This window comes from Anopheles moucheti, chromosome 2 (genome assembly GCF_943734755.1).
Source record: "Anopheles moucheti chromosome 2, idAnoMoucSN_F20_07, whole genome shotgun sequence".
Taxonomy (NCBI): Eukaryota; Metazoa; Arthropoda; class Insecta; order Diptera; family Culicidae; genus Anopheles; species Anopheles moucheti.
Window position 1 is genome coordinate 38,686,790 of NC_069140.1, and position 27,830 is coordinate 38,714,619.

At 42.3% G+C, this 27,830-nt stretch overlaps 1 protein-coding gene across 1 annotated transcript; it reads left to right on the forward strand.

Moving 5' to 3' along the window:
* Positions 1–3,644: 3,644 nt before the first annotated feature.
* On the forward strand, positions 3,645–23,728 carry LOC128305574 (histone-lysine N-methyltransferase, H3 lysine-79 specific). Its single transcript, XM_053043126.1, has 6 exons — positions 3,645–3,911; positions 3,988–5,393; positions 6,338–10,269; positions 10,384–10,584; positions 10,670–11,026; positions 17,709–23,728. The coding sequence occupies exons 1-6, from the start codon at positions 3,645–3,647 to the stop codon at positions 18,887–18,889; spliced, it is 7,344 nt and encodes a 2,447-aa protein (XP_052899086.1). The 3' UTR covers positions 18,890–23,728.
* Positions 23,729–27,830: the final 4,102 nt, after the last annotated feature.

Below are 27,830 nucleotides of genomic sequence, written 5' to 3' on the forward strand. Positions count from 1 at the left end.
GGCGTATGGTGATTCGTATACATGTGCACTCCTTTTATTGTCATAATTTGCAAAACTCAAGCTGTTTGGGGCGAAAGTTCGTTCGGAATGTTCGTTGTTGTTAATCATGAATATAATTCATAATATATATACGATATATACGATCAATATACGATCTTCGACAACTGAATAGAAGCTATTCATATGGAGTTCGTTCGGATTGAACCCATCACACCACACTGTTCGCTAGTGCCCGTTTGCATTTTGTTTGCATTCAACGATCATCCGCGTAGAATGCAGTCGACGATGCGCATTCCTAACCGGAAAGATGGTTGCTGCTTCCGCGTATCGCTCAGGAAAGTAGCTATTTTTAAGCTATTTATAATCCCACCGGAGGTAAGCTGCTAATGTGGAGGAGTCGAAGGAAACTTTGCACTTCTTCGCTCTACCTTTTCCCGCCCTTCATTCATATCCCCTTGGGCAATGTGCGCCCCCAAAAGCAGCGGTAACATACCACAGAAAAGACACGATGCAACTGCTGCAACCGAGCGCGCGGACCGCGCCAGTCAGTGGAACATTTGTGGAAGCAGGAAAAAGGAGGATGGTTGTGGGATGGTTTCCATGTTTGACCTACATTTCATGCTCGCTCCGGTTGTCGGTGGAGGGTTTATCGTTGTCTGCAGTGATTCTTTTTTTTTGTTTTTGGTTGGTTGCTGCTTTCCTCGGGTTTTTGCGGATCGAATGGCGCGATTGTTGGTGGCTAGTGCAGCGGCAGTGCCGGCGTGTGCGCGCGGGATTGTTTTGGGCAGTGATGCATTTCATAGTCGGGCGTCTGTTTTGGTTATGGCGGTGTGTATCCCGGATCGATATGGTGCCCGGTTCCTGGCACCGGTTGCGTAAGCATGGTTTTTCACGGAAATAGACACGATAATGTTGAAGAAGCGTGTACAGTCGCGTCTGAATTAATGTTGTTTGGGACGCGTTGCATTCCATTTAAAGGTGAGCTTCTGATGAGTGGTTATATGTTTCGAAGGGTCGCAGTTTAAATTAATTATTTTGATTGTCTAGCTTATGATTTATAAGGACCTGAGTTTTTGTGGAATATTTTTCTTATAGAATGCATCGTTAAGATTAGAAAATGGATGAGTGTGTTGATCTACTACAGGACAAATAAATTCCTCTTTAACCGGTCGCTCCTTTTATTATTTCAATAACAACCTCAGGAAATAATGGAGTGATCAGTTCTGGCTTTCATTGATTTCATATATCTGTATAAGCACAACAGCCACTAAAGTTTGAGGTTAAACAAGTCTGCCGTTCTACCGTTACCAATTTATTATTCTATTTTATAGGACAAACTCAAAAAAATAATAAAACTTAAGGTCGAGTTGTTTGAAAAAAAAAACACATTTTTTAAATGTTGAATATATTAAGGTAATTATCGTGACTGCGCTTTGAGAGATAGAAAGATAGCTTCACTAAAATTGCAACGTTTAAAAGGTGCAATTATATCCATGTCGTTTTGTGGCTTAAATTAATTGCCAATCCAAAAACGTTACGGGTTTTCAAACGTGGCTGGGAGAATCACGACTGTCGGCGGAAAATCGTTTGAATCGTAGAAAATCGATAATTCACACAACGCCCAATGTACACGAAACCTTCCTGTCTAGCGCGTGTGCGAGACGTGTGTATGAGTGTTTTGTGTACGAACGAACGCCTCATCGTGCCATCCTGTAAAGGATAGCGAAAGCGTTCATTTGTCCGAACCGGTGGGTAACAGCGAGCGCGATGATCATCATCACCGTACACCTGTCGTCCGGTTGCGGTCGGCGGGGAGAAATGCATTCGCTTTGTAACGAAAATCAATGATGCAATTAGAGCGAGAGCAACACCACACACCAGACAGAAAGGAGAGACAGCACAGACCGGCTCCAGACAGACAGGCACACAAGCTGCAGGTTTGCTTTCGTCTCGTTGGCAAGGGAAATGCATCAACATCACGCATATCACGGCTGCCAATAAAAATGTTGGCTGCCAAAACACTTTCCATTGCTGGAGAATATGTGGTGTGGCTATTAGCAGCTAGAAGGAGCGAAACCTGTCCCGTAATTGACCTTGCGTGGTCACAGCAACAAAAATTGGCAACCTGTTTCCTGGTGTTGTGTCCTTCCCCCGGGGTGTGTGTTGTTATGTTAGGCGTGTCGCGGCGTGATAAAACACGTGTTATTTATTGCGTGGATGGTTCCATCTGTCCGATTCCGTCCAGCCCCCAGAGAAAGTGACACATTGTCACAATGTTATGTATAAATTCACGTTTTATGAGTCTCTGAAGCACGCCTGGTTGTACTTCGATTGAGCAGTATTTGTGTTTTGGAATCTCGGAAAAAGCATGAAGTAATTAGGGCAGGTTCTAGTTTTTAACTTATTTAACAAGTTTTTGTCTGGTTGTTTATCATTTGAGATGTAAAGTTAAGCTCACACAGATTATTAAGAATTATGATAGTTTTCGGTACATACTGGGTGCTGCTAACGTTGAGTCGTGCAATATAAATAAAAGGAAAAGCTACGTAACAGCATGAATGGAATTATGTTTTAATAAACATATACTTTTCTCGTCTCATATATTTTTTGCAATATGCACTAATCGCAATATTTCTGTATCTGATTATTTTCATATGCCGTGCCGTGTGTAGTACAACATCGAAACTACCGACAACGATGCATCCTTTCCACGGCAGAGAGAAACACCATCAGAAGAAAAGGAAGCAGCACAAACAGCAACAGCAGCCAATACATACACCGCGAAGCAATTGGAAGTATCTACCGCTCATAAAACAGCTTAGCAGCAGCAACAGCAAGTACCGGCCACAACCCACCGCGCAAAACTTCTTGATCAGCAGTAACCACAATCCGCTACGGTTTTGCTGCAACGTAACGTTCTGCCGGGTTGAAAGTGTTTCGTGTCGGAAGGTGCATTTGCATAGAACACATGTTGTACAGCGTGCTGGAAAGCGAAAAACATTGATGAAGTGAGTCCAAAATTGCCGACATGAAGCAGTAGTGTGAGCACTGCTTAGTGAATTCAAACGTCGACGCCACAAAGAACAGTACGTGACGCAGAAAGGAAAGGAAAATTGTGTCCTTTTTTCACCGTGAAATGCGCACGGTGTTACAGTGAAATAGTCAAGCTTAAGTAGCGTTTAATGTTTGCTTATGGTATATCAGTTAGGCCAGATAAATTCCGATAAAGTGAGCTAAAGATATTAGCTAATGAAAGTAAAGTGTCCGTGTGTCGTATAGTTATATCGACGTGCTTCCTGTATCTCTTCTTCACGGTGGAAGTCGTATGTAAGCTGGCACATCGCTTCCTCGCCATCTCATCGACTGCATACAACCACGCGCATACACTTTAACGGGCGTAACGCGCGATCTCTACCTCTCGCAGCAGTGCACCACTGACATCAGTGAGTCATTTTCACGTCAATTGTGCTTGTAATTGTGTGCAGCATTGCCGGAACGTTGGCGTTGACGGTAGAGACGGCTATCTGCATCGTTGGTGGTGAAGCAGAAACCATCGACGGTGGTTAGCGGAAGGCAGCAATATTCGTGTAAGGCGATAGATAAATATACGTGACAACAGCCAGGACGAAGGTACAGACGCAGCCATGGCCACTCCGAACTACAAGGAGCTGAAACTGCAATCACCGGCTGGTGCGGAACCATTCCTGTACAACTGGCCGTTTTCGATCGGTACGGGGCACGATTCGGGCATCGAACTGATCGAAAATGTGCGGTGGGTATGCGAGGACATGCCCGAAATCAAATCGGCTATCGAGGAAATCGATTTGAACAAACTCGACACGGGTGATTACGATGCGATGAAGAACCTGTGCGATCGTTTCAATCGAGCGATCGATAGTGTAGCAGCACTGGTAAGTACCGGTACTAGCAAGGATTACGATTGATGGAATTATATTAATGTTTTATTTTTTTCTTTTCTTTCTCCAGGAAAAGGGTACATCACTGTCCAACCAACGGTTCACCTATCCTTCTCGGGGGCTGTTGAAGCACATCATACAACAAGTGTACAACCAGGCAGTGGTGGAACCGGAGAAGCTAAACCAGTACGAACCATTCTCACCGGAGGTATACGGCGAAACGTCATTCGATCTGATCTGTCAGATGATCGATCAGGTGAAGATCACAGCGGACGATGTGTTCGTCGATTTGGGGTCGGGTGTCGGACAAGTCGTGCTGCAGATGGCTGCCTCAACGCCGGTAAAGGTGTGCTTCGGAATCGAGAAGGCGGACGTACCGTCCAAGTACGCCGAGGGCATGAATACCACGTTCAAGCTGTGGATGCGTTGGTTCGGCAAGAAGTACGGTGATTACGAGCTGATTAAGGGAGACTTTTTGGCGGACGAGCACCGGGAGAAAATCACCTCGGCCACAATCGTCTTTGTGAATAACTTTGCATTCGGTCCTAATGTTGATCATCAGCTAAAGGAACGGTTTGCTGACTTGCGGGACGGTGCACGGATCGTTTCGTCCAAGAGCTTCTGTCCGTTGAACTTTCGCATCACGGATCGTAATCTCAGTGACATCGGTACGATTATGCATGTCAGTGAAATGAGCCCGCTTAGAGGATCGGTTTCCTGGACGGGTAAACCGGTCTCTTACTATCTGCACATAATTGACCGCACGAAGCTGGAGCGTTATTTTCAACGGTTGAAAACGAAGGGCACAGAAAATCATAACGATGGTACAAGTGGCGGTGGAAGCGGTTCACATTCGACACGATCGTCTCGGTCTCGCAAGGACCAGAGCAATCACCATCCGAAGACGATCACGAACGATGACAGCACGTCGGAAAGCGATACGGATGTTGTGGGACCGACGACGCGTAAGGCGTGGTCGGACTGGAACAGTGGTAAGGAATGCAAGACAAGTCCGTCCGAGGAAGAGAACAACAATTCGCCGGTTTTGCGAAATGGGCGAATACCGGTGGCCACTAAAAAGCGTCGAAAGATCACCCGTACCAAGGCAACGGGTAAGAAATCAGAACTGGCAGCAGCTAGTGCGGCAGCCAATCGTGAAATAGGCGTTGGTACTTCGGCGTCAGCGGCTGCAGCAGCGGCCGCAGCAGCAATGGTTGGTGGAAAGAAACGAGGCCGTGTTAAGGGTAAAGGGCGCCAGCGACGTCCGCTCAATATTGCCGGTCTGGATTTACTGCATAATGAGACACTACTGAGCACATCGGACCAGGTGATAGGCAAACGGTTGCCACCGGCACCTGGATGCGTGGATCAGCAACTTACCTCATTGGCTGGTGATATGCAGCACAACGAGCTGGACATTCCTGACGCACCGTCGGAGACCCCATACGCGCTGCAAATATTGCTCGATTTATACAAGTAAGTGTAAATACATTCTCTAGAAGAAGGATTTAATAGTGTTCATGATGCCAAACGAATTGGAACTGAATAAGAACAGTTCAATAATAGGTTTTCTTGTGCGATTATAAAGATCTATTTTTATACGATCCCACTTGTGGAAAGTCTGACTGTTATCGACTAAAAGTTCGATAACACGTATACTTTTCGGTATCTCGGTATCCCAGCAAAGCTAAGTACCTAAATTCGTACCGTACGTTGATATTATTACACCACCGTGTTCATTGACAGCGTTTTTGTAAAACGATGTCCGGTTTTAAAAAAAAAGCCATGAAATGTTAAGCGTTAAACGTCACGAAAGAGTAATTATAGCTAAAAGTTACCCAAAATGTGTTTGGTTTTATTTGCGATCTGCAATGTATGGATGAATCACGCCCCATGGTTTCCCAAACGTTGCATAAGAAACCACCAGGATTCAAATAACCCAATAATATTAATGGGTGTCTAATGATTGGCACTCGTCCAAGGACTATAGTTAAATTGAAAAGCGAGATCATTTTACTGTTGCAAAAATGAATTCACTTCCATGATCCATGCTGAAAGTATCCTCATTGCTCAAGTACATTCCAGGGGCAGCATAGCGGCGCTAGTGAAGCATAAAAAACGTTGCGAAAATCGCTCCTATCTCCTCCTCGCTAGTCTAACTGCATAATTGACTACTAGATGTCGCTAGTATTATCCTTTCACGTTCGCACGGTTGGCAAACCTGATCGTTACAGGTGTAACACTTTGTAACGCTTGTTAAACTCCTTTCGTTTTCGATGATCTTGCATACGCAGTGATATTGGAATACACTGAATTTAAAACTTAAGTTGTTACGCTGGAAAATAAAAGTAGTTATAATATTACAGTAATTAACTTGTTCATATTTTCTAATCAAAACAAATATTTCCTTCTCCTCGTAGGGCCCAATTTATGAAGACCATCGAAGCGATGCGGAAACCTTCATATAGGGACAACGTTCAGCAGCAGTTTGATCGCGAGAAGGAACGCAACCAGTGGCTAATGAATCGAGCCGGCCAGCTCGAGAAGCAGATCAAGGTGCTGATTGATGATAGTGTGGCACTGCTGAAGGCCCGCATGAACGAACTGGGCATCAGCACGACCAGCCAAAACGATTTGTTATGCAAGGCAAAAGAAATCGTTGGACGGCATAAGGAGCTTCAGGTGATGGCGGCCAAATTGCAGAATCAAGTGAATGTAATCGAACAAGAGCAGAAGCGGCTGGTGATGCAACATCTGTCAAAGCTTACCGCTGAACAGCAACAACAACACCAGCATCAACAGCATCAGCAGCTCCATTCGCACCAGCCCTATATCAAGATAGAGGACGCTGAACTTACATCGTCCAGCTCGAGCGAACTGGTACTGAAGGCGATTGCAAGTACACTAACCCAACGCAAGAAGCTTTACGCGCAAGTTTCGAACCTTGAAACTGAGCTAAATTTGATTGAAAAATTAACCGAAGAGCGCAAATCGATGGTGGTGGGGTTAGCGTCAACGACACCAGGCAGTAATCACAATGTATCGTCCGTAGCAGCAGCCACAACGACAATTATTTCGGTTGCTCGAGCAACGGAAGTGCGCGATCGGGAACAGTATGGACATCCCGTACATGTGCACGCCTCTACTGGCAACAGTAATCGAGAGCGAGAACACATCCCTGGGGAGGTTGCCGGCAAACAAACGTCCGATTCAATTCATCCGTCGCAGCGCACGTTGCCTCCCGCTGCGTCAGGAATCACCAGTAGCGCTGGATCCTTGCATCCTCCACCACCGGCAACAGTTGGATCGAATCCAATAACCCACGCGCCAGTGAAACAAGGTTCTGGCAGTTCGTCTCGATCGGCACAACGAAAGTCTCGCGAGAATCGAACACGGTCACAGGAGTGGCCCGAAATACCGGACATCGGCAAGATCGAGGAAAACAATCCGGAGATTCTTGCACAAAAAATTCTTGAGACTGGTAGGCAGATCGAAGCAGGAAAACTTCTTGCAGCCGGTAAACATTCGGCGAAAGAGCGATCCAATGATAGTAAACATGCTAGCATGGCTCCCGCGCACGGCTCTACAGCAATCACTGGAACGGCACCGGCACCGATACAACTCATGTCTCAACAACCATCAGGTGTGGTAGCGGGTTCTCAATCGTTCCCTCATCATCAGCAATCACAACCACCGCTGCATTCTCATCTGCATCATCCAGATGCGGCGCTGATGCCTGCTCCCGCTTCCACTATTAATAAGGCACACCTTAATCATCGTGGCAATAGTGGTAGTTCTGGCGGGCTTCCACCCGTTGCCGTCGTGTCGTCGATACCGACGAGCAGTGGTGGATCGCTTCCGAAGTGTTATGTACCTGGGTCCGCGAGTAATGAACTTCACGGTAGTGTAGGCCGTAACGCATCAGAAGGTTCTGGTGGTACTGGTGGACGTAGCAGTGGAAAGTTACATGATTCGCACAAAGTGGTCAACTTTGAGGATCGTCTCAAAAGTATTATCACCTCGGTGCTGCAGGGATCTCCAAAAACAGGAAACTCGGGCACGGGTTCGGCTCCAACATCGGGTACACCACTGGTAGCTGTACCTCCATCCTCGGGTTCATCTACCGTCGCTGGTCAGCGTGAGGGCCATCATCGCAGTGGAAGCGGGGGACACCAGTCCGTAATGGTAGATCCTCTTGGATCACCGTTAAAATCAGCTACGTCTGCGGTCGGTAGCTATGGGACTCCAATGGCGGGTTCAGCAAAGACGGCAGTTTATCTTCAGTCTTCACCGGGAGCTGGATCTCATCATCAACATCCAATGATGACCGCTCATGATATGTCTGCCCGTGCGGCGTCGGGCGCAAGAGGGCCAAGCCCTTCGGCTCATCATCCCTCCCATCAGCAGGTACACCATCATCAACAACAACAGCACGTTCAGGTTAGTCAATCACAGTATCAACAGCAGCAATTGTCCCATCACTCGCATCATCCTCACGCGCAACAATCCCTTCATCATCAACAGCAGCACCAGCAATTCCAGATGCAGCAGCAACAACAGGGAATGTTGAATGTAATCACCAGTGCCGCGCACCATTTGAACACCAGTACCTCGATTTCGACCTCACCTGTGCCAACGTCTCCGTACAAAATGCATCCCACCGGACCGATACCGGCAAGTAGTAGTGCCATGGGTGGCAATCCTTCTGCGAAGATCTCACCTAGCTCCAAGTATCCCTATTCGAAGGGTTCGTCGGTAACTGGGATGAGCCACCATTCGCCAGGATCGTCGGTTATGAGCACGCATCAGCAAATCATCCAGCAGCAGGAGCGCGAACGGGAACGTGTATTACTTTATGCGGCTGCCGCACATGGCGGAGGGCTACCGATCGATCATCCACACCATCCCTTACATCAGCATCATCATCGTGGCATACCGACGTCCATGGGCGATGGAAAAATGCTAGAATTTAAGGCACCGGAAAATTTCCGATACGATCCACGGACAGCTAGCAGCAACACGCCAGGCAATGCCCCACCGATGCTCGACACATCGGCGGTTAGTTTACAGAGCCATTCTCGTAGCTCATCGACCAACTCACTCGACAGCATACCGGCTGCCGACTATGGAACAGCATCTTCCTCGGTGGGTGGTGGTGGGGTACGTTACGGGGGCCAACAGCAACCCATTCCTCTGGTTACACATTCACCCGGCGTTGGAGCTCAAGGTTCTTCGGCGCAGCAAGGTGGCAATAATTCCCGGCCCGGTTCCACATCGTCGCAGCCAGACTACACGCAAGTTTCGCCGGCGAAGATGGCCCTTCGAAGGCATTTGTCACAAGAAAAACTAACCCATCCATCGGCTGGCGGTGCTGCTGGTGGTCCAACAGGTAGTGCAGGTAGTGGTTTAGGCACAGTTAAAACGATTGGCGATCTAGTGAACGGGGAAATCGAACGCACGTTGGAGATCTCGAATCAATCAATCATTAACGCTGCAATCAACATGTCCTCGCATCAGCAGCAGCCCCCATCGGCAGCGTCCGGAAATGCGACGGGTTCAACGCCATCTGGTGGCAATACGGTCATCAATACGAACGTGCAACGTCCTGAGCGTGTCAGTATTCGTCTGATGGAAGAGGGAGGACACGTAGCAGCAGGTGGCCCACCACCACCGGGCAGCAGTGGCGGTACATACAGTCCCATCTCCAGACCGGGAAGCGTCGGAGACAATAGTAGTAAGTCGCCCGTCCATCATCTACACGGCCAAAGCAACTTAGCTTCGCTCGTTCAGGTTGCGGCATACAATCCAAAAGCAATGAATCATAAGGGATCGGTCGGTAGTTCCACAACCGTACCGAGTTCCATCGTATCACCGCATGGTTCTTCACAACGTCAATACTCACCGGCACCGGGCAGTAGTAGCGTTGCAGCGGGAGGGCCCGGTGTTGTTTATCAGCAGTCAACTTCCCGCGGGCACGATCGTCATCATTCGGGTGATGCACTGCCCTACATGGCATTACCACGAGCGGACATGAAGCCATATCTTGAATCGTACTTTACTGACGAGCATAACAAGCGTCAGCAACAGTTGCACCACCAGCAGCAACAGCAGCAGCAACTGCAACATCCAGTCCAATTGTCTTCACCATCCTCGATGGGCCACCATCATCATCAACAACAGCACGTACAGCATCACCCGTCACTTGCCATGCATCGCGGGAACCATCCGGTGGATCTACACCGCGGCCCAGTGGTCATGAATGAGCCAGGAATGATGTCAAGATCGCGCGGCGAAATCGTTCCAATCGATGAAAGCAGAATGGATCGCTTAAATGGTGGACAACCGCTGGAAGGTAATGAGTAGTATTGATCATTCGGTCCCGAATCCGAATTCAATTTGAAAAAATGTACACCATTAATTTGGTTCGCATATGTTAAATGCCTCGTTTTCGTGCTTTTGTTTTCAGGACTTGCAGCGTCCTTGCAGGCACGCGTAATCGCCACACTGAAGATCAAGGAAGAAGATGAAGAGCGTCACCGGCGTGATCTGGGCGTTCACCACAACACTTCCGGTACTAATCACACTAGCAGTAACAGCAACAGTACCAATAGCAATATCCACGCAGGAAGCCTTCAGATAGTACAAACTGCACACATTAAGTCTGAGAGTAAGTGACAAGAAAGACGATGGCATTTCCAATTGTGCGGCAAAAAGAGTATTTTTAACAATTATTTTTCGCTGATGCATTACAGAATACACCTCATCATCATCCGCATCATCCACATCATCCTCGTCCTCGACGTCGTCTCATCATCAACATACCCTTAAACGTACCTCACCGATAGTGGAACATCCGCCAGGTACTCGTCCACCAAAGATGCTCTACACATCCGCTGCCGTCGGGATCGATTGCCCTGAACCGGACATGCTGCACGTACCCCGCGGTGCTTCTAATAGTATCGTCGGTCACACCGGCAGTGTCCGTGGCGGTTTGCTCGTGGCACCGCCGTTAGTGATGAGCCCGGAAATAAACTCTCTGGTCGATGATGGGCGACATCATCATCAGCTACACGTACGTCACAGTCACCATTCGCGCAACGACGTTGACGGTAAGCATGTGGTCAGATAAAGTGCTCACACCCAGCTACTGTTGGGTGGTACACATTTAATTTTATCGTACTGTTTTAGTTAACTGTTTTAGCTCTCATATCATTTAACGCTTGGTATGCATTTTGCTTGAATTAGGTAGGATTGTTTGGTGAATGCTAGTGCTGTTACTGTTACTATTTCCCTTAGACCTGCATCCTAACTCGTTTGTCCTGAGATGATTTATTGCCAATAAACCGTATGATTTGTATGATGATATCCATTGTTTGACAAAATAATGGATTTTTTTTCAATGTTTAAAATTGTTTCATTGTTAAAGGTATATTTCCATGTCCATTTACCGTTAAAATAACTCTCGATAGAACTTTCTATGTCCTAATTCGTCTTTTTAGCTTAGCTTTCTGATTTTGTTAACATCTCTTATATGTTGTATGCAGCAACTTGAGATACTTCAGTCTTTACTCATCGTTTTCAGAATAATTTTTTTATCTATGAGGCAATATTTTTTCAAACAGCTTCTCATTTGTTTGTAAATACTTTAAGAGGTGTAGTTAAAAAAACAGCATGAATTAATTTTAAAAATATTATTAATTTAGAAAAAAACATCAAGCTCATCAACAAGCAATGTATTTGTAACTGGTAAACTAATTAACTTTATTATTATTGATTCTAAAACGACTTATTCACATATAACGTGTCATCATTTTGCTTAAAGTTCTGTAAAATTTTCTATAGGTTTTTCTGTGTTTGCAATTTTGCATTAGATTTTATCTGTTTATAGATGGATTCTAAAGATATTCAACACTTTTCAAAAAATGTCACAAGGATAAAAACTAAGTAGAAGGGTTCAGCTGTGTTTCGGAGGAATGCATTACGATGGTATCTGCAAAGCAATGAACGATTGTGTGCTGCACGCTATGTTTATTTACTGCACTAAGAACCAAAATGACGGTGTGTTGTTGCGAATCACACCGTACTGTGGTTGGTGGTCACACTTTCAGTACATATGTTAATAGATTTACTTTTGATTTTGTCTCATTATGTTCTAGAAGGAACTACTACTGCCTACTACCATTAGTGCTACCTACTGTCGATAGTGCACGATTTGCGAGCGATTAGATCGACTCCAACTCCTTCCTTCGTCTGTTCCCTCCGAAGTAGGTACAAGCAATGCGTGTGTGTGTGTGTGTGTGTGATCTATAGTTTTGTTCTTTTAACGTGGTTTGATTTTATTTCTCTTGTGTACAACACTCTGTGTGAGCTGGCAATTCACTTTTAGCTTTCTTCACGATCTGTTTTGATCAACGTTTAAAGAGTGCGTGGATTGTTTTAGTTTGCTACTTCCTTCTTTGTGTGTGCTAATACCATAACACGCAGTGAAACACGCTCGAGAAGAGCAATTTATTGTTTGGTTGTTTATTACGCTTTAACAAATTTGAAACACCTATCATGGGTACACTTTTCACCAACTCACCATTGTCACTAACTTAGTTTGTCTAAGCATTGATCTTTTCTTATTTTACGTTTGCACTGTTGTTAAAGCTCTGTCACAACATTATGTTTATACGTTATTCAATTATAGATTATTCAATTTTCGAACTGCGTTAAACGCAGATATGATACAATTTACAGCACCGCACACACACACACATATTTATACATCGTATCTCCTATCGTTCCACCTGAATCATCTCTATTTCGTTCTCTTTCGATCAAAATCAAAATCTCAATAAATCATCTCATCACTGTAGTAGATCTTTGTCATCTGATAGCTAATGTATTATTTCTTATATGTTTTATGTGCTTTTTGTTGTAATAGTGTTGTGGTAAATTTATTTTTATTTTTTTCAAAATTGAATTTTGCAACAATTAATAAAAAATACAGCGGTAGTTAATCTCTTATTAACATACACTTGTTATGCTTTTGTGATATCGTCTATTTGTTTTTTAATGTTTTCTTTTGTACGGTCAACAGATATTTGTTAAATTTTTCACATAACTAGCTCTGTGCCTGATTAGGATTCCTAATTATTGTAGCATGTATGATTTACGTAAAGGAAAATTTTGTACATTTTGGATAAATTATTTGAAAAGAAGCAAACCTCCATAATGATTTGCGTAGAATTAAATCATTATCGTTTTAATGTGTCCCTTGTGCAACTCTCATTGTAATGTATCATATACTTTTAGTTTTAATACACTCCCAGCTGTGTGTATGTTCCCCTTTGGACCGCTAGCAAATAACAGTTTATTCATGCTTCATACAAAGCTAAACTGATACAATGCAGAAACAGTGAATATATAATGTACAAAAACAAGCTTCAAACGATCCTCGCTCATGGAAAGTGTACGTAGCGTGAAGTGTGAATGCTTTCGTATGTTGTTTGCGTACCACAGTGCGGGAAAAGAGGGGAGTAAGGGGGTATGAAGAAGTTTGGCTTTGAGCACGATCGCGATATAAAGCATAAACCCACAACCAAACAGATCTTTTATTTAGTGTGTTATATTGTATAAACACTATGTGTGTATATTGGTCTTTAGGCCACGGACTGATCGCGACTGCCACTACCAATACTACTACTTCTACCACTGCTACTTCTTCTACTACCAACACTACACCTGCTACTACTACTACCACTACTACTACTCCAACTACAGCTGGTACGATCGGTGGTAGTGCTTCTTACGCTACTAGTAGCAGCAAAGACCGTGCAGCTAGTATGTTTGCTGCAACAATCACCAACTCCTCTGGCATTAGGCCAGCGAGTACTACCGAGTGGAAGAAGACACCACCCAAACCGTTGCCGATTCCTGACGGATTGACGATGGCAATGGTGGAAGCTACTTCCACCGTCGCAGCTAAGATGCCACCGAATGTTTATCGCGCTGAAGACAGCGGTTCCAGCAACTCCTCTACTTCCTCACAGACGGTGGTCGCAAATGGTGGCAAGGTTAACGCTACTAATGTTACTACCACCATCATAATCAACAGTGTTACCGGTACGATTGAGTGCACCACCGGAAATGGTGAACGCTCCACCGGCACGGTAACGATAAACACCAACGACCTTTCGTTGGACGGCCGGAGTAGCCATGCATCTGCATCTGGTGGGCGATCTGCCGTCGAACCGGTAGTGTACAAAATTCTCAATGCGTTCAAACCGAAACCACCTGGCAGATCGAAGATAGGTAACGGTGATACTGCAACCAGTACCTCCAGCAGCACCAAATTTCACCTTTCTAATGATGGATGTGGTAACGGTCAGGTTGGGGAACGGGGACTGATAATAGGACCGTGCCAGACCGTTGCTGGCAATGGAACACGTCTTGATGGTGGCGGTGATGGTGACCGGAGATGTAACACTAGCATAACACTTCCCCGTAGCTTGGGTACAGTAGTTGGTCGTGGTAGTGTTCCTCCTTCGAAGGTGAACGTTTTTCACACCGAACCTGGTACTGTTGCTGCTGACGATGTGAAAGCATCGATCACGGTGTCCGCAACACGTCTAAGTAATGCGGTGAAGATTATCACCGTTCCCGGTGGTCATTATCGGGACGTTCTTACGTCAGCCACAACCCATACCTCGACAGTAACATCGGCAGTGCCGATCGCCGTGATGGTGACGAATGCGATGGACTCGTCTGGGAGTTGTAACCACACCGTCTCCACCGTACCTATGACCGCTGCACAGCAGCAGCAGCAGCAACAGTACCAGATTCGTCGAGAACGGCCGCCGGAACAGCAGCATCCATATTTGCCTACATCTCCACTGCATCCATCGCCCAATTCCTCCCTCTCTCAGCCCCACCTAACGAACGGCGAAGGAATCGCATCGGGTAATGCAGCAAAGAATGCTGCTATTGCGGCTAGTGAACCAGCCGCACCCAGTGCGGACAGTAGCGAAACCACCGTTTAGAAGTGACCTAGCCAAAGTGCCAGTAAAACCGTACATGGTTTTTAAAGAGCACACATTGCACACCATTCCTTATTTCGGTCTTCATGGCCGACCGTCAACTTCAGCATGTATTCTACTATCGGGGTCTGTCTGGTCGTCACCGTGCTGCCTCCTCGAAATTTCGTGCATGGCACATAAAATCCGTAGGGGAAAAAGAGGAAGGTTGTGACGAAAAGCATCTGAAACCCACGTATGGCTTCACAGGTAAGTTCCGTAGGCTACGCTCGAACGTTTAAGACCAGACAAAGACAGATAAGACTAATCTTTGCGATCGATCTATTCATCGGTTTGGAAAGATCACTCGGAGTTGAATTAGTTAACGATAACTGTTGTGCGTTAGATTGGCATCACAGCGTGTGCAAACATTCTATCACTCATCAGTATTAACCCATCAACCCATATATACTGATAAGCATTAATCGCATAACATTAGGAAAAGGTTGGGAAAAGACATGTCTAACACAGGACGCTGGGATATTACAATACGATGTGTGAAATGGTAATTGTTTCACAAAGAATAGCTAAAAATCAAAAATGGAATTTCTATTTAAAAAAGCATCGTACAAAATAATTCTGTACCGTAATAGTATTGTTTTTCTGTGTAATTATTTAAATCCTTTTCTCTGGGTGTGTTTGAATCAAATTGGTTTGATTTTTTTTATTGGTTCGTGTTTTCAACTTGATGGTGTCATCCTAAACGGAGAGACAACAATGAACCAGGAAGATGCAGAGAGCTAGAAAGATTGGTAGAAGGTTTCCATAAACCCTACGAGGCTTATTGGAACTCATTACTCATTACAACAAAAACACAACAATTACATTACATTATAAAATGTACTATGGAGAAAATGGGAACCTGAAATCATAACCGTGTAGTGTAAATAAACAATGCGATGATGTAAAAAGTGATAAATTAATCAAAAACGAAAAGAAGATGTGTAAAAAGAGTTATTCGTGGTAGGGAAAAGGGGTGAAAGTTTATTGTTGTACCGAAGAAAAACTATTATGAAGTGGTTGTTTTAGGCATTTTTTATTCTATTTTCAAAATTTTTCGTTGATTCTATTTATGTAACTTAATTTAATTAACCCGTGCCATTTTTCCTTGAGTTGATATTTTCGACAAGAAGAAAATAGAAATTGTAAATAAAGTGTCCCACTGAAAGTATGTTTTTTTTTATATTGAAAAAGGAAATACTAACAAGAATATAGTAACATACTCATTAAACTTTGTATAAAAAACTATAAATATTATACAAAAATGAAAAAAAATAAGCTATGAAGCATTATCAAACAAACATAATATTAACTGAATATTGCTTAATGTGTAATGAAAAGGATAAAAAAAAAACCAGAGCAATGGGGATCATATGATGCACAACAGCACAATTATTATGAATATAGGTTGAGTATAGTATGGCTACGGCCCCGCGTAAACAGGACTACATGCAGCGAATCCATAAAGTGTTGGATCAGACGACCGTAGACTGAACCGAGCGAACGAGGTGTCCGTGGTGTTATAAGGAAGATACAATAAGAGCAAGACTTATTTGCGAAGTTAGTAAAGTGATTATTTTTACAAACCTGCGGCCGGCTGCGACAATTTTCACACATTTCTCATTGCATGATCCTGTGTAACCGTGTTCACGTGTGTGTTTTGTGTTTTGATTTCTTCAATTTTTGTCTCCTTTACTTTACTTCATTTGCTGTTCCCATTGTTAATGCTGAACTGCGTGTATCTATTTGTTGGACGTGATTGTTTACTTCTTTAGTTTGCCGGGTTTTGCATCCTAAACTTTTTTTGAACGATTATTACAGTCCTCGGTGGCAGTGGCTCTTAGCACTCCCCAGCAAGCAAGCAAGCACCTATATTATATCGCACTTGTCTATTTTGTTTTTTATCCGTTGCTACACATACTACGGTTTTGTAACAGTGCAGTAGTCATTTCCTCGATTGTTTCTTTGGTTACGGTGTTGTGTTTCTCTAGCCATGTGTATACGTTAATACTGTGAATAGCTAATCAAACTTACACAATAATTTGTTGTAGTACTAGCAAATGTTAGATAAAACGAATGTTTCATGAGTGTTGAGTGGTTATAGAGGTTATAGTTTTACTGTTTGTAACAATAGTTTTACGTATCCCAAATGTATGGCGGTGATGGTGGTGTGTAGTTGTTCACTTTTAGATATGATTGTTGTGTTTTATGTTGTATCACATTTAGTCATTCATTTTCATTTTACATTTTGATTTCATAAGCAGAATATATTTTCCACGTGAAATGCACAATATGTGATGTGTTTTAATTTTGTATCCTTAAGGCGTTAAGATTCACATTTGTGAATATTATCATAACTCCATTGGCAGTTAATTTGTTCAATGAAATTTACTTTTGATCGTTGTAAAGATTTTAACAGTCGTTAATAAGTTTTAATTAATATATTCTGAGTATTTTATATTTTGAACATGCTTTCTTGAATAGATTAAGCATAACAATAGCAATAAGAACACGTTCGAACGTTACAATTTTGTTACGCGTAGGACACTTTTATTTGCACAATTTAATGAAAGTATTCAGGAGAGTTTCTTTTTTGTCATTTTATTTTTGCTTGCGTGATAACATTGTTTTGCGAACTGTACGACACATAGTTTGTGGCTCATCAGTGTGGTTATACTAATGCTAAGTTTTTGTTTTACCTTTTCCATCCAACCTGAACTCCCGCCGCCTCTAGATGATGTGGTCGGTGACGATGAGTCGAGCTGGCACGATCGCGTCAGTTCCGGTTTCGATCGGCTGGTGGCGTTCGCTTCAACCGAGCTGGATAAAACGCGGCGCTCGAACGAGGATGTACCACCGTCGTCGGCAAGCTGTACGACATCGCCCGACAGTGGCATCAATCAGAGCGATCACAGTCGAACGTTTTTGTCGTCGTCGTCTTCATCGTCTCAACTGGACGTACCGCCGAGCAGTGCTAGTGCGGGCAGTAGCAGCAGCAGCAGTATTAGTAGTAGCAGCAGTAACAGCAGCACCAGCAGTATAGGCAGCGTGTCCGGTGGTCATGGAGTTGGGCACGGGCAGCATGTGGTTGGTAGCGGTAGCAACACCGTGGTTGCTGGTGGTTTAATGATGAAGCACATGGTGCCGATCATCAAGTCATCGCCTGCCGAACCCGTAGACAGTCCGCCACTGTCGGATGTGGGTTTACCCCGTACACCGAGTCCTACATCAAGTCCTCCGCTTCTGTTCGGACATCCGACCACGAGTAACACCACCATCGGAGGGACTGGAAGCTCAGGGGTCGTGTTACAACCGACGGTCTTATTAAATCCGCCCGGCAATGGCGGAAGTAATAATGGTGCGCCAACAGGCACGGTCCAACCTGCCAACAACAATTCCAACAGTTTGGGCATCCCGCTAAAGTACCAGCGACAGTCAAAGTCGTCCTCCGCTTCGTCCGAGAAACACTACAAGAAAAAGTTCCGCGAACGTAACTGGGAGGAGTATGAGGAAAGTTTAAGCGGTGGACGTAACAGTGCCATAAGTGTTGGAGAACCAATGGAACAGCAGGATTATTCTGTCGCTAGTGTTACTGCTGCTGCTGCTGCTGGAAGGCCACATCGGCCGGGGTCGTCCAACAATCTCAACATTCTATCAACGGAGTCGAATCTTGCGACTTCCGTCACGGCAGTGCCAAATGAAGGTACTCGTGGAGATAACGATGATCACCTTTCGCACCATCAGCAGCAACAAGTACAGCAACATCATCACAAGCATAAATCGGCCAAATTTCGACCTAAGGGCAAAGACTGGAACTGGGACGACGAGCATTCGAATGCGTCGTCCGGATCGGCGACCGGTTCGACGCGGACCAGTCGTGGATCGGTGGGAGGCAACAATACAAACCCGACCTGATTTTCATTGTGTTAGAAAATAGGCACCGTTTTGCGCAGGGAAAGGAGAAAAATCATTTACCACAGCACCGAGATACATAGAGCCAGCCTTCGATCATCGCAATATGTTTTAGTTAAAAATGATCGTTTTAGTTTACAAATATGTTATATTTATAGCTTTGTGTAGTTTTTGGTTTACACAAACATTGCTATGCACCATGAAAATATCCTTCTGCTGTTGGTTCATGTTCAGCGTTCCTACTAAAGTTTCGATCTTTCTTTACACGCTTCAAACGTTTATAGGTTTGCAATTTTTATAATTTTCCATGAAGCATTCAATTTTGCTCAATTAATTTAGTTAAAAAAATATTCTAGGCATTAATTTTTCGAATTAGCGTCCACAATCATTTTATAGTTTTGACAAAATTATGATCGCAATTACGATCGAATTGCCTACCATATAAGCTAAAATGGAAACGTAATCTCTTCATTAATCAAGTGCAAATGTGCCCAGGATTTCTTTTTAACGGAAAATTCCATTTAGTCCTTTTCGGTAACTGCCATTTAGCTCATGTGTTTATCTTCTCCCTCGTTCATGTGTTCATTTAACCAGGTTAAATTCAGTGCTTTTAGTATCAAGTTTAGAATATTCAATAGCGGGAGATGGGCATCAAACTACAAATATCAATCAAGGCCGCTTACTCATTAACAAAAAATAAACGAGGGATAGTATGTTATGGGAGTTAATAGACTTTTTTAAAATTAACTATATCCTTCATTCCGGTTATTTGGGTACGAAAAACAAACCGGTGTATAGCGAAATATAGTGTGTGTTTGGGCGCGCGTACGTATCGGTTATGAAGACGAAGACTGAACATTTTTACCATTGAACTGCCACCTAATAATTCTAATTCTTTTAGACTAATTCACCGCACGAAATGCGAACTCTAGCTCCCATTTTTGTGAGTGGTAATGTTTCTGTTAAAAAGGCTGTGGCTTTGTTTCTTTTTCAACGTGATTTAATTTCCTTGCTCATTACGCAGTTCTTTTTCTTCCGTGTTCTGTACTGTAAGGTACGCCAAATGTAAAATCGGTCAAACATAAATCTGTGGTAAAAGAAAGGACGGTGACTTCTTTTTCGACACATTTTCCACAAAAGCAAGCTATACGGTAGTGACTTCTTGGTGTACCACCCATTTGGTATATCATGCCGAAGTGATTCGGTGTACACGAGAGAAAATAGTAAGCAAAATGGTACACATTTTAATTAGAGAATAAATCACATCAAACCAACCAAGAATCCAACAAGCAAATGTAAAACCTCATTCATGTTTCAGTAGGGTTAAACTGTTCGGATAATTAACAGCATGAAAAAGATGCAGTAGTATTAATTAAAAACAAAAAAAAAACAACAACAAGCATTAAAAGAGGTAAAGCGAGCATAGTGGAAGAATAAGCTTTTGAGTGGAAAATGGTATAAAAGTCACATTATCTAAGCAAAAAACCTGAAATGGCGTAGTGTGTAGAAAAAAGGGCAGGCAACAGTGTATATAGTAATAATATTCAAAGCAGAAGTTATATATTTCTAAGTACTAGTACAAGCATGGAGACACTAGACCGCTGAAGGGAAGAGAAAATAAGAACTGAAAATACATGAAAACGAGATGAATGAATGGGATGAATTAAAAATGAATGACAACAAATGAGAGCGAGAAAGAGAGAGAAAGCAGTAAAAACCAAACAAAGGAACATTTTTACTATTTCATAGACAATGGGCTCCAAACATTAACATAGCATCTGGCAAAATTTACTAGCTCTTTTGTTATTTATCTTAACACCTATGTTTACATTTGCTGACCACTATCGTATAGTGTTATTATACTTCGTTGAGTTGCTAACCTTTCATTTTCTTCTTTTGTTATTATTCACTGTTGTTCTAATTTCATTTTTGTTTGCTACCTACTGTACCGGCTCTCGCACAACAAACAGCATTAGAGCGCAATATATAGGTGTAATGATTGGTTGAGATAAGTGTTTGCAGCTGCAACAGTAGTGTTCTAGCGCCTAGAGATTAACGCATAAGTAGCCAATTATGTACCGATCGTTTATGAAGCGGAAAAATATGCCTACAATTGGTTTTAAGATGCCTTTTTTCAGTTTTGTTTGTATTTATCTCTTCTGTGTATGAAATGAAGATGTTCTAAGCAAGAGAGGAAGCATAAAGTAAGCAGCATAAATAGATGGTAGTTGGATAAAAAGCTGAAGAGATGCGATGGAAATGAGTGAATAAAAAGCATTCTAAGCTCATCATACTTATTTGTTTATTCCGTTCTATTGCACAATATCGTTTGGGTAGAAAGCAATAATAGTAGCGCAAAACAAAGGTTTACATTAACGTTGTTTTACACATTTTCAAACAGCTGTAAAGCTTTGATTGACAGTAATGAAAAGGCAAGGCTGTTTAATAATGTCGAACAAATGATGCCTCAATTAGACATGCAACGGCAGACAAAGGCACTAATCTAATGTTGCTAGTACCATACTGTGTAGGCGAGAGGATAGTTTGCAATGGAATGGAACCAATTGACGAGCAAAACAAAAGAATGAAAAGCAAGAGCTAAACCATAATTCTTTCCAGCTTTTCTAGGAAGCTTTTTTGGTGATGAGAAACAAAAGGAAAACGAAAACAACATACAAAATAAATAACAAATTACAGGTAATACAAATACGCAATTTTTAGCTTATAAAAACCAGAAACACGAACCTGCTCCTCACGATGGTGTGTAATGGCTAACAAAAGCAACTCAAAACCAACAAAGAAAAATCTCTCAGGATAAAGGAAAATAAACAGAAAGACACTCCTGGCACAGAAAAGCGTAGACACAACCCAACATAATATGATAGGAAATTGACAAAATGTAATAGATCGCACTATTGTACGGAGCGGCATGGCACCTGATTTTATCTTTTTTAGGGTTTCCAAATTTTCTAGAAGAGAAAACAATCCAACATACAGTGGTTCGTTCTTCATTGGCTAGTTTGTTTCCGAATAGAAGGGTCCGCATACGGTAAAGTTAAGAACGATCAGCAAACAAATTGCATTTCTTGTTCAGTTCTTTTTCTTCTCTTGCAAAAGAACTCCATCTTTATTGTTCACAACGAAAATAAAAAATAGCTATCTTTGCAGCACAAGCATTTCTGATAAGTATTCAAATGGTATCAATGGCGGGTGGAACAAAAATGGTGGTCAAGTGTCGTTGAAGACCGTTTGAAAGCAAATATTTACAACACTCTCTCAACTTATTATTACGCTATTGAAACACTCAAGAAAAATTATGTTCTTTTTGTTATTCTGTGTAAAACTTCAATAGAACACTATTTCCGGATATGCCTCAGATACTGCTTTTGAGTAGTACCATGCTTGGTTAGTTGTGCAAGATTAATTGTCCTTTATTCAACGAGTTATTCGTAGTTAATTCGGCATTACTCCCGGACTCCCAGCACTACAAATTGTAATTCAGAAATTAGTTTCTGAAAAGAAGTTCACAGTTTCCTGTCAGGATTGATAAACCCCTGCTTACTAACGTAAGACAGACATCCCGGATTAGCTTCACAAAAAAAAAACACGGATATTAGCTCCTGGCATAGTAAGAATACATGTTGATCGAAGAGAATAACGTTTTAAATGTGTTCATTAAGTTATTATTTTTGTATTGCCTTTACTTTCCCATTTTTCGTCCCGTTTCATCTTCCCATTAGATCGAGGAAAGACTATTCGGTAAAGGAAGTACAATACCACCACCGCTACCAGATCCCTAACAGATAAGTTCTCGTTGTATAGTATGTACCATAATACATCATTTTCCTCACGTTCTGTACCGTGATGTACTTGACGGATTTTATATAAATACATTAAGTTTAAGTGAAGATTTGAGTTTTTTATGGTTTTTTTTGTTTTCCCTTTCGCTAATTATTGTAAATTAATATAATGTACCCATCGGATGTGACAGCTGTGTGTCGGACATTTAAAGTAATTGGAGCGTTTTATGTATTGTGTAATTGTGACAAATGGTAAACTATTTCCGTACCTACCTAGCCTATTTACCACTAGTGCTGTGGTTGTGTAAAATTGAATTTTAAATTATTCACCTAGTTTCCGCCACGATTAGTCTAGTTTACGAATTTGTGAACCGTTTTTTGTTTTAAAATTATGATCTCTTTCGTGAACATGCGAACGTAAATCGGGAATGTGTTCTGCCTGGAAACAAAGAAAACGAAGGATAACATCATCTAACCATACCTCCTCCTCCCTCATTGTCTATTTGTATCAATGTGTTTGTAACTGTTTTTGTTTGTGGTTATGCAAGAAAGGAAATAAAAGAAATAAAGAGAAAATCTAAGGAAGATCATTAAAGGTTCATGCATTACAAGCTCTTTATTTAAAAAAGAAAAAATATTAGTTACTTATTGAAAAAGAACAGGAAAACCTACGAACAGCTTACAAAACTCCTCCACAGCATAAACAAGATGGGGAACAAAACACGAAAGGCAGGGAAGAAAAATCGGAAGGAGATGAGGAGGTGGGCAATAACAGAATGTATGATAGATGCATACACCATTTAGGGACAAGAAAGAAATATTGGACTTAGAAGTAATGGTAGAAGAACTAATAGACGAGGAAAAATAATACTAAGCAGAAGAAAGAGAAACAAGATGGAGAAAAGCAACAAACACGGCGCTTAACAGCGTGTGCATTACAAAACCTATAAAGTAAACAACAAAATAAAAAGAAAACTCGTTTTAAACATTTAAGCAAAATCTTAACTGGAGAAAAGTAAGTAATAATGAAATAAAACTAATAATAAACTTGAAAAACAAAAACAGTGTTTATTTTGATTCGTATTGATAAGAAAAGGAGGAAACATTGATTTAATAATAATTTGTTTGTCACCTTTTGCGGATCAAGCCCCGCTGAGGGGCGCAATGGTAGATGGGGTCACTTGTTGCAAAATGGCAACGGTTATTTGTATTAGACATGGGCAAAACGATTCTTTTGAAAGATTGAGTGCGGTCCAATTCATTCAGTGTCGTGAATTGAATGCGTGCGGCAGTTCTTCCGCACGCCGTACGTGCGGTTCAGCGTGGCGACTATTCAGTGGCCCGATGACACATGCGAATCGCAAATACAGTGAGTTACAATTTTTATAACAACGATATTATTTTTTATTTATAACAACGATATATTGAATATCAATAACGCACGACAACCGAAAAATGGACTGACTTTGCAGGAGAATGTGAACTTTGCTTCAGATTTATTAAGATTTTCAAGAACACAATTAGACATGCACGAACACGTCCTGTAAGTTATCTGCGCATATGAACGTTAGTTTCCTCTCACTACCACCTAAAAATTAGTAAAACGAAATTGTCTGAAAGGAAAGTGACTCAAACACAGAAAAGAATAAACCCGTAGCCGCCCGAAATTATCCCCAGGAACAAAATTGTCATACTCTCTAGTTCTAACTAATCTATAAGGAAAGCGAAAAAGCATGACGATTTTGCTCGATGGGATATCAAACTATACTAACGTCGCCGTACGGATTGCGTACGGAAGAATCGACGATATCGATCGAAGAATATGTCTACTATACTGGTAGTACTATACTGATAATCCTGGTGTTGCGATTTGGAATTTTTTGAATCGAAGTAACCATAGGAAAAAGTAATATTGTAAGCCGCATGAAAAATAGTTTAAGGAAGCTATGATTTTTTTTAAAATGGGTATATAAGCGGGAGCATCTGTTGAATAAAGCAGTTTTCGTAAATCGGTTGAAGTAGAAACAGCGAAAGGTGAAGGTTTCTTTTATCAGAGCTCTGGTTTTCGGCACCTTACCCCCTTCTGTCTGAATAGGCTCCCCAAGCATTGGATAAGGAGCAACTAGCGGGAAGGTCTGGTAAGCGGGACGAATAACCACCTCTGCTTCACCGGGAAAACTCCGTTACCGTCGCACTGAGTTTTCAGCAAAAGGATCAGTCCTTCGCTTGGTCTGCCGAAGAAGCTCGGCGTGTAACATTTGGTGGCTCCAGAGAGGAAGAAATCAAAAGACGTCGTACCGTCGAACCGAGAAAAGAAGATATCGTTTTGAAAACAGAATCGTTCGATCGAAGAATCCGTGACGTAGAACATTTCGATTGAAGATAATTGATTAATTCCTGTTCATCGGAAAGGAATCTGCGTTTTGATTAACAATTGCGCAGGTATACTAACTTTCAACCATGGCGAACAGGAAACTATATTTCGTGGAAAATGAAAACGGAAATTGTCGTTTGTGCTACGAAGCTGACGATCCCAATGAAATGGTACGCTGCGATGAATGTGATCGCTTGTATCACGCTTCATGTGCAAAGATACTGCGATTACCGAAATATGATGAAACATTTACGTGTGAGAAGTGTAACGACGATAGTGCTGAATATTCACGGATGTCCAAGAATGATTCAACAATCCAAGCGTTAGTAGAAGCTTTGAAAGCAAGTGGTCTGAACGCAGCAACGAGTATGAAGCGCATGTCGCTTAGCAAATTGCCATACTTTGATGGAAAACCCAAAGATTGGTCTAAGTTCAAACGAACCTTTGAAGAAACCTCTAAGGAAGGAGAATTCAGCAATTTAGAGAATCTTAACCGTCTTCAGCATGCATTGAAAGGAGATGCGTAACGATGTGTTCGGAGATTATTCCTTGATCCGGATAATGTTCCAACCATCATTTTGAAGCTAGAAGAACAATTTGGAAGACCAAAACAAGTGTACAACGATTTGTTAAAAGAAGTCTTGAGAGTGAAGCTCGATAACGAAATGAAGATTCCCGAGCTATCAGATGCATTAGAAGACATGATTACTAACCTCAAGGCAATGAAATGGGAGGCGTATTTACAAGATCATCGTTTAGTAGATGAATTAGCCTTCAAGTTATCTACAAGCAAGCAATTAAAATGGATAGAATACAAAGAACATATTGAGAAAGCCTAAGAAGTACCGAACGTGCTACATTTCAGCCAATGGCTTCTTCCTATAGCTGAAAAGATTAGAAAGCTGCCTAAAAACGCAGAACGACCACGACAATCGGTAAATTTTAACCAGCCTCAAAATGTAAGTGTTCCATCGAATCACCAACGTCCACCACAATTGAATTATAAACGGCCTATATATCCTCGAAATACACCATCAGGACAGCAACCGCGAAACACTCGACCATTCGTAAAACCATCTAATTCACACCAAGGAAGCATTCAACCGCGTATCCCTCAACAATCATGCCCACTTTGCAACGGATGCCATGCATTGCATCGATGTGAACGTTTTAAGAATATTCCAGCAGATGAGCGGCTCAAGGTAGCTATAGACAGCAAACAGTGTCAAGCATGTTTAAAATCTAACAATCATAATATGAGCAACTGTTACGCGGCCAAGGAATGTGGTATTCAAGGTTGCAAAGAATACCATCATCAGTTGTTGCACATTGAAAACACAGCGAGGATGAATTATCATCAGACTATACAGAACGTATATTATCAAATCGTTCCTGTTGTGTTACGAAATGGGAATATTACTGTGAAAACCCACGCTTTCCTGGATGCTGGATCATCACTAACATTAATTGAAGAAAAGATGGCAAATAAATTAAAGTTGGACGGAGCGAAGGACCCTCTTATGCTTACATGGACGCAAAATCTTTCGATGAAAGAAGATAATAGCAGAAGAGTAAACTGCATGATCCGTGGCGTCAACGAAAAGAAAGAGCACGAGTTAAAAGGCATTCGAACGGTGAAGAACTTACAATTGCCAAACCAGTCACTGTCTGGGACAAAGCAAGCAGTTCGATATCCGTATCTGAAAGATATTAAAATAACGGATTATGAAAAGGCATATCCTACTATATTGATTGGATTGAATCATAGCCATTTATTAATGCCATTAGGCCGGAAAATGGGACGACCAGATGAACCAATGGCGATTAAAACAAAGCTTGGTTGGTTGATTTTTGGCATTGACAAATCAAACGCAAAAATGGAAGAGAATCACATATTGATTCATAAAAGCGAAGAATTGATGACCGATATAAAAAGATATTTTTCAACCGAGGAGTTTGGAGTGAAACCTGTGAAAACAGTGAAATGTCAAGCGATAGAAAGAGCCAAGTCTATTATTCAGCAAACACTCAAGAAAAAGGATGGTCGATACGAAGTAGGCTTGCTTTGGAAGAATGACGACATCGTTTTACCGAATAGCTATAACAACGCACTTCGTCGCTTGTTAACACAAGAAAAGCAACTAGATAAAAACCCGGAATTGAAAACGTGGCTGTGCAATACCTTCAAGGAGTATCAGCAGAAAGGATATCTGCGTAAGCTGAGTCAGGAAGAAATATCTCGACACTCTCCAAGAACATTCTACATCCCACATTTCGTGATAGTAAACAAAAATAAGCCAATTCCGAAACCAAGGTTAGTTTTCGACGCCGCAGCAACGATTAACGGTGTTTCTTTAAATTCAGTATTGCTAACTGGACCAGATGAAATGGCACCATTGTTTGGAGTACTTTTGAGATTCCGTGAAGGACCCATCTGTATATGCGGGGACATCAAGGAGATGTTTCATCAAGTAAGAATACGTCCAGAGGATCAAGACGCACAGCGAATTTTATGGCGAGACGGCAACTCTAGTAAGAATCCCGATACCTACGTCATGCAGGTTATGACGTTTGGAGCAACGTGTTCACCAGCGTGTGCTCAGGTTGCAAAAAATCGAAATGCCGAGGAGAACAAAAACAAGTATCCGTTAGCACTCGAACCTATTAAAAATCAACACTATATGGATGATTACCTCGATAGTTTCTTTTCGATGGAGAAAGCAATCGCAACAGTAAAACAAGTCATCGAAGCCCACGATGATGGATGATT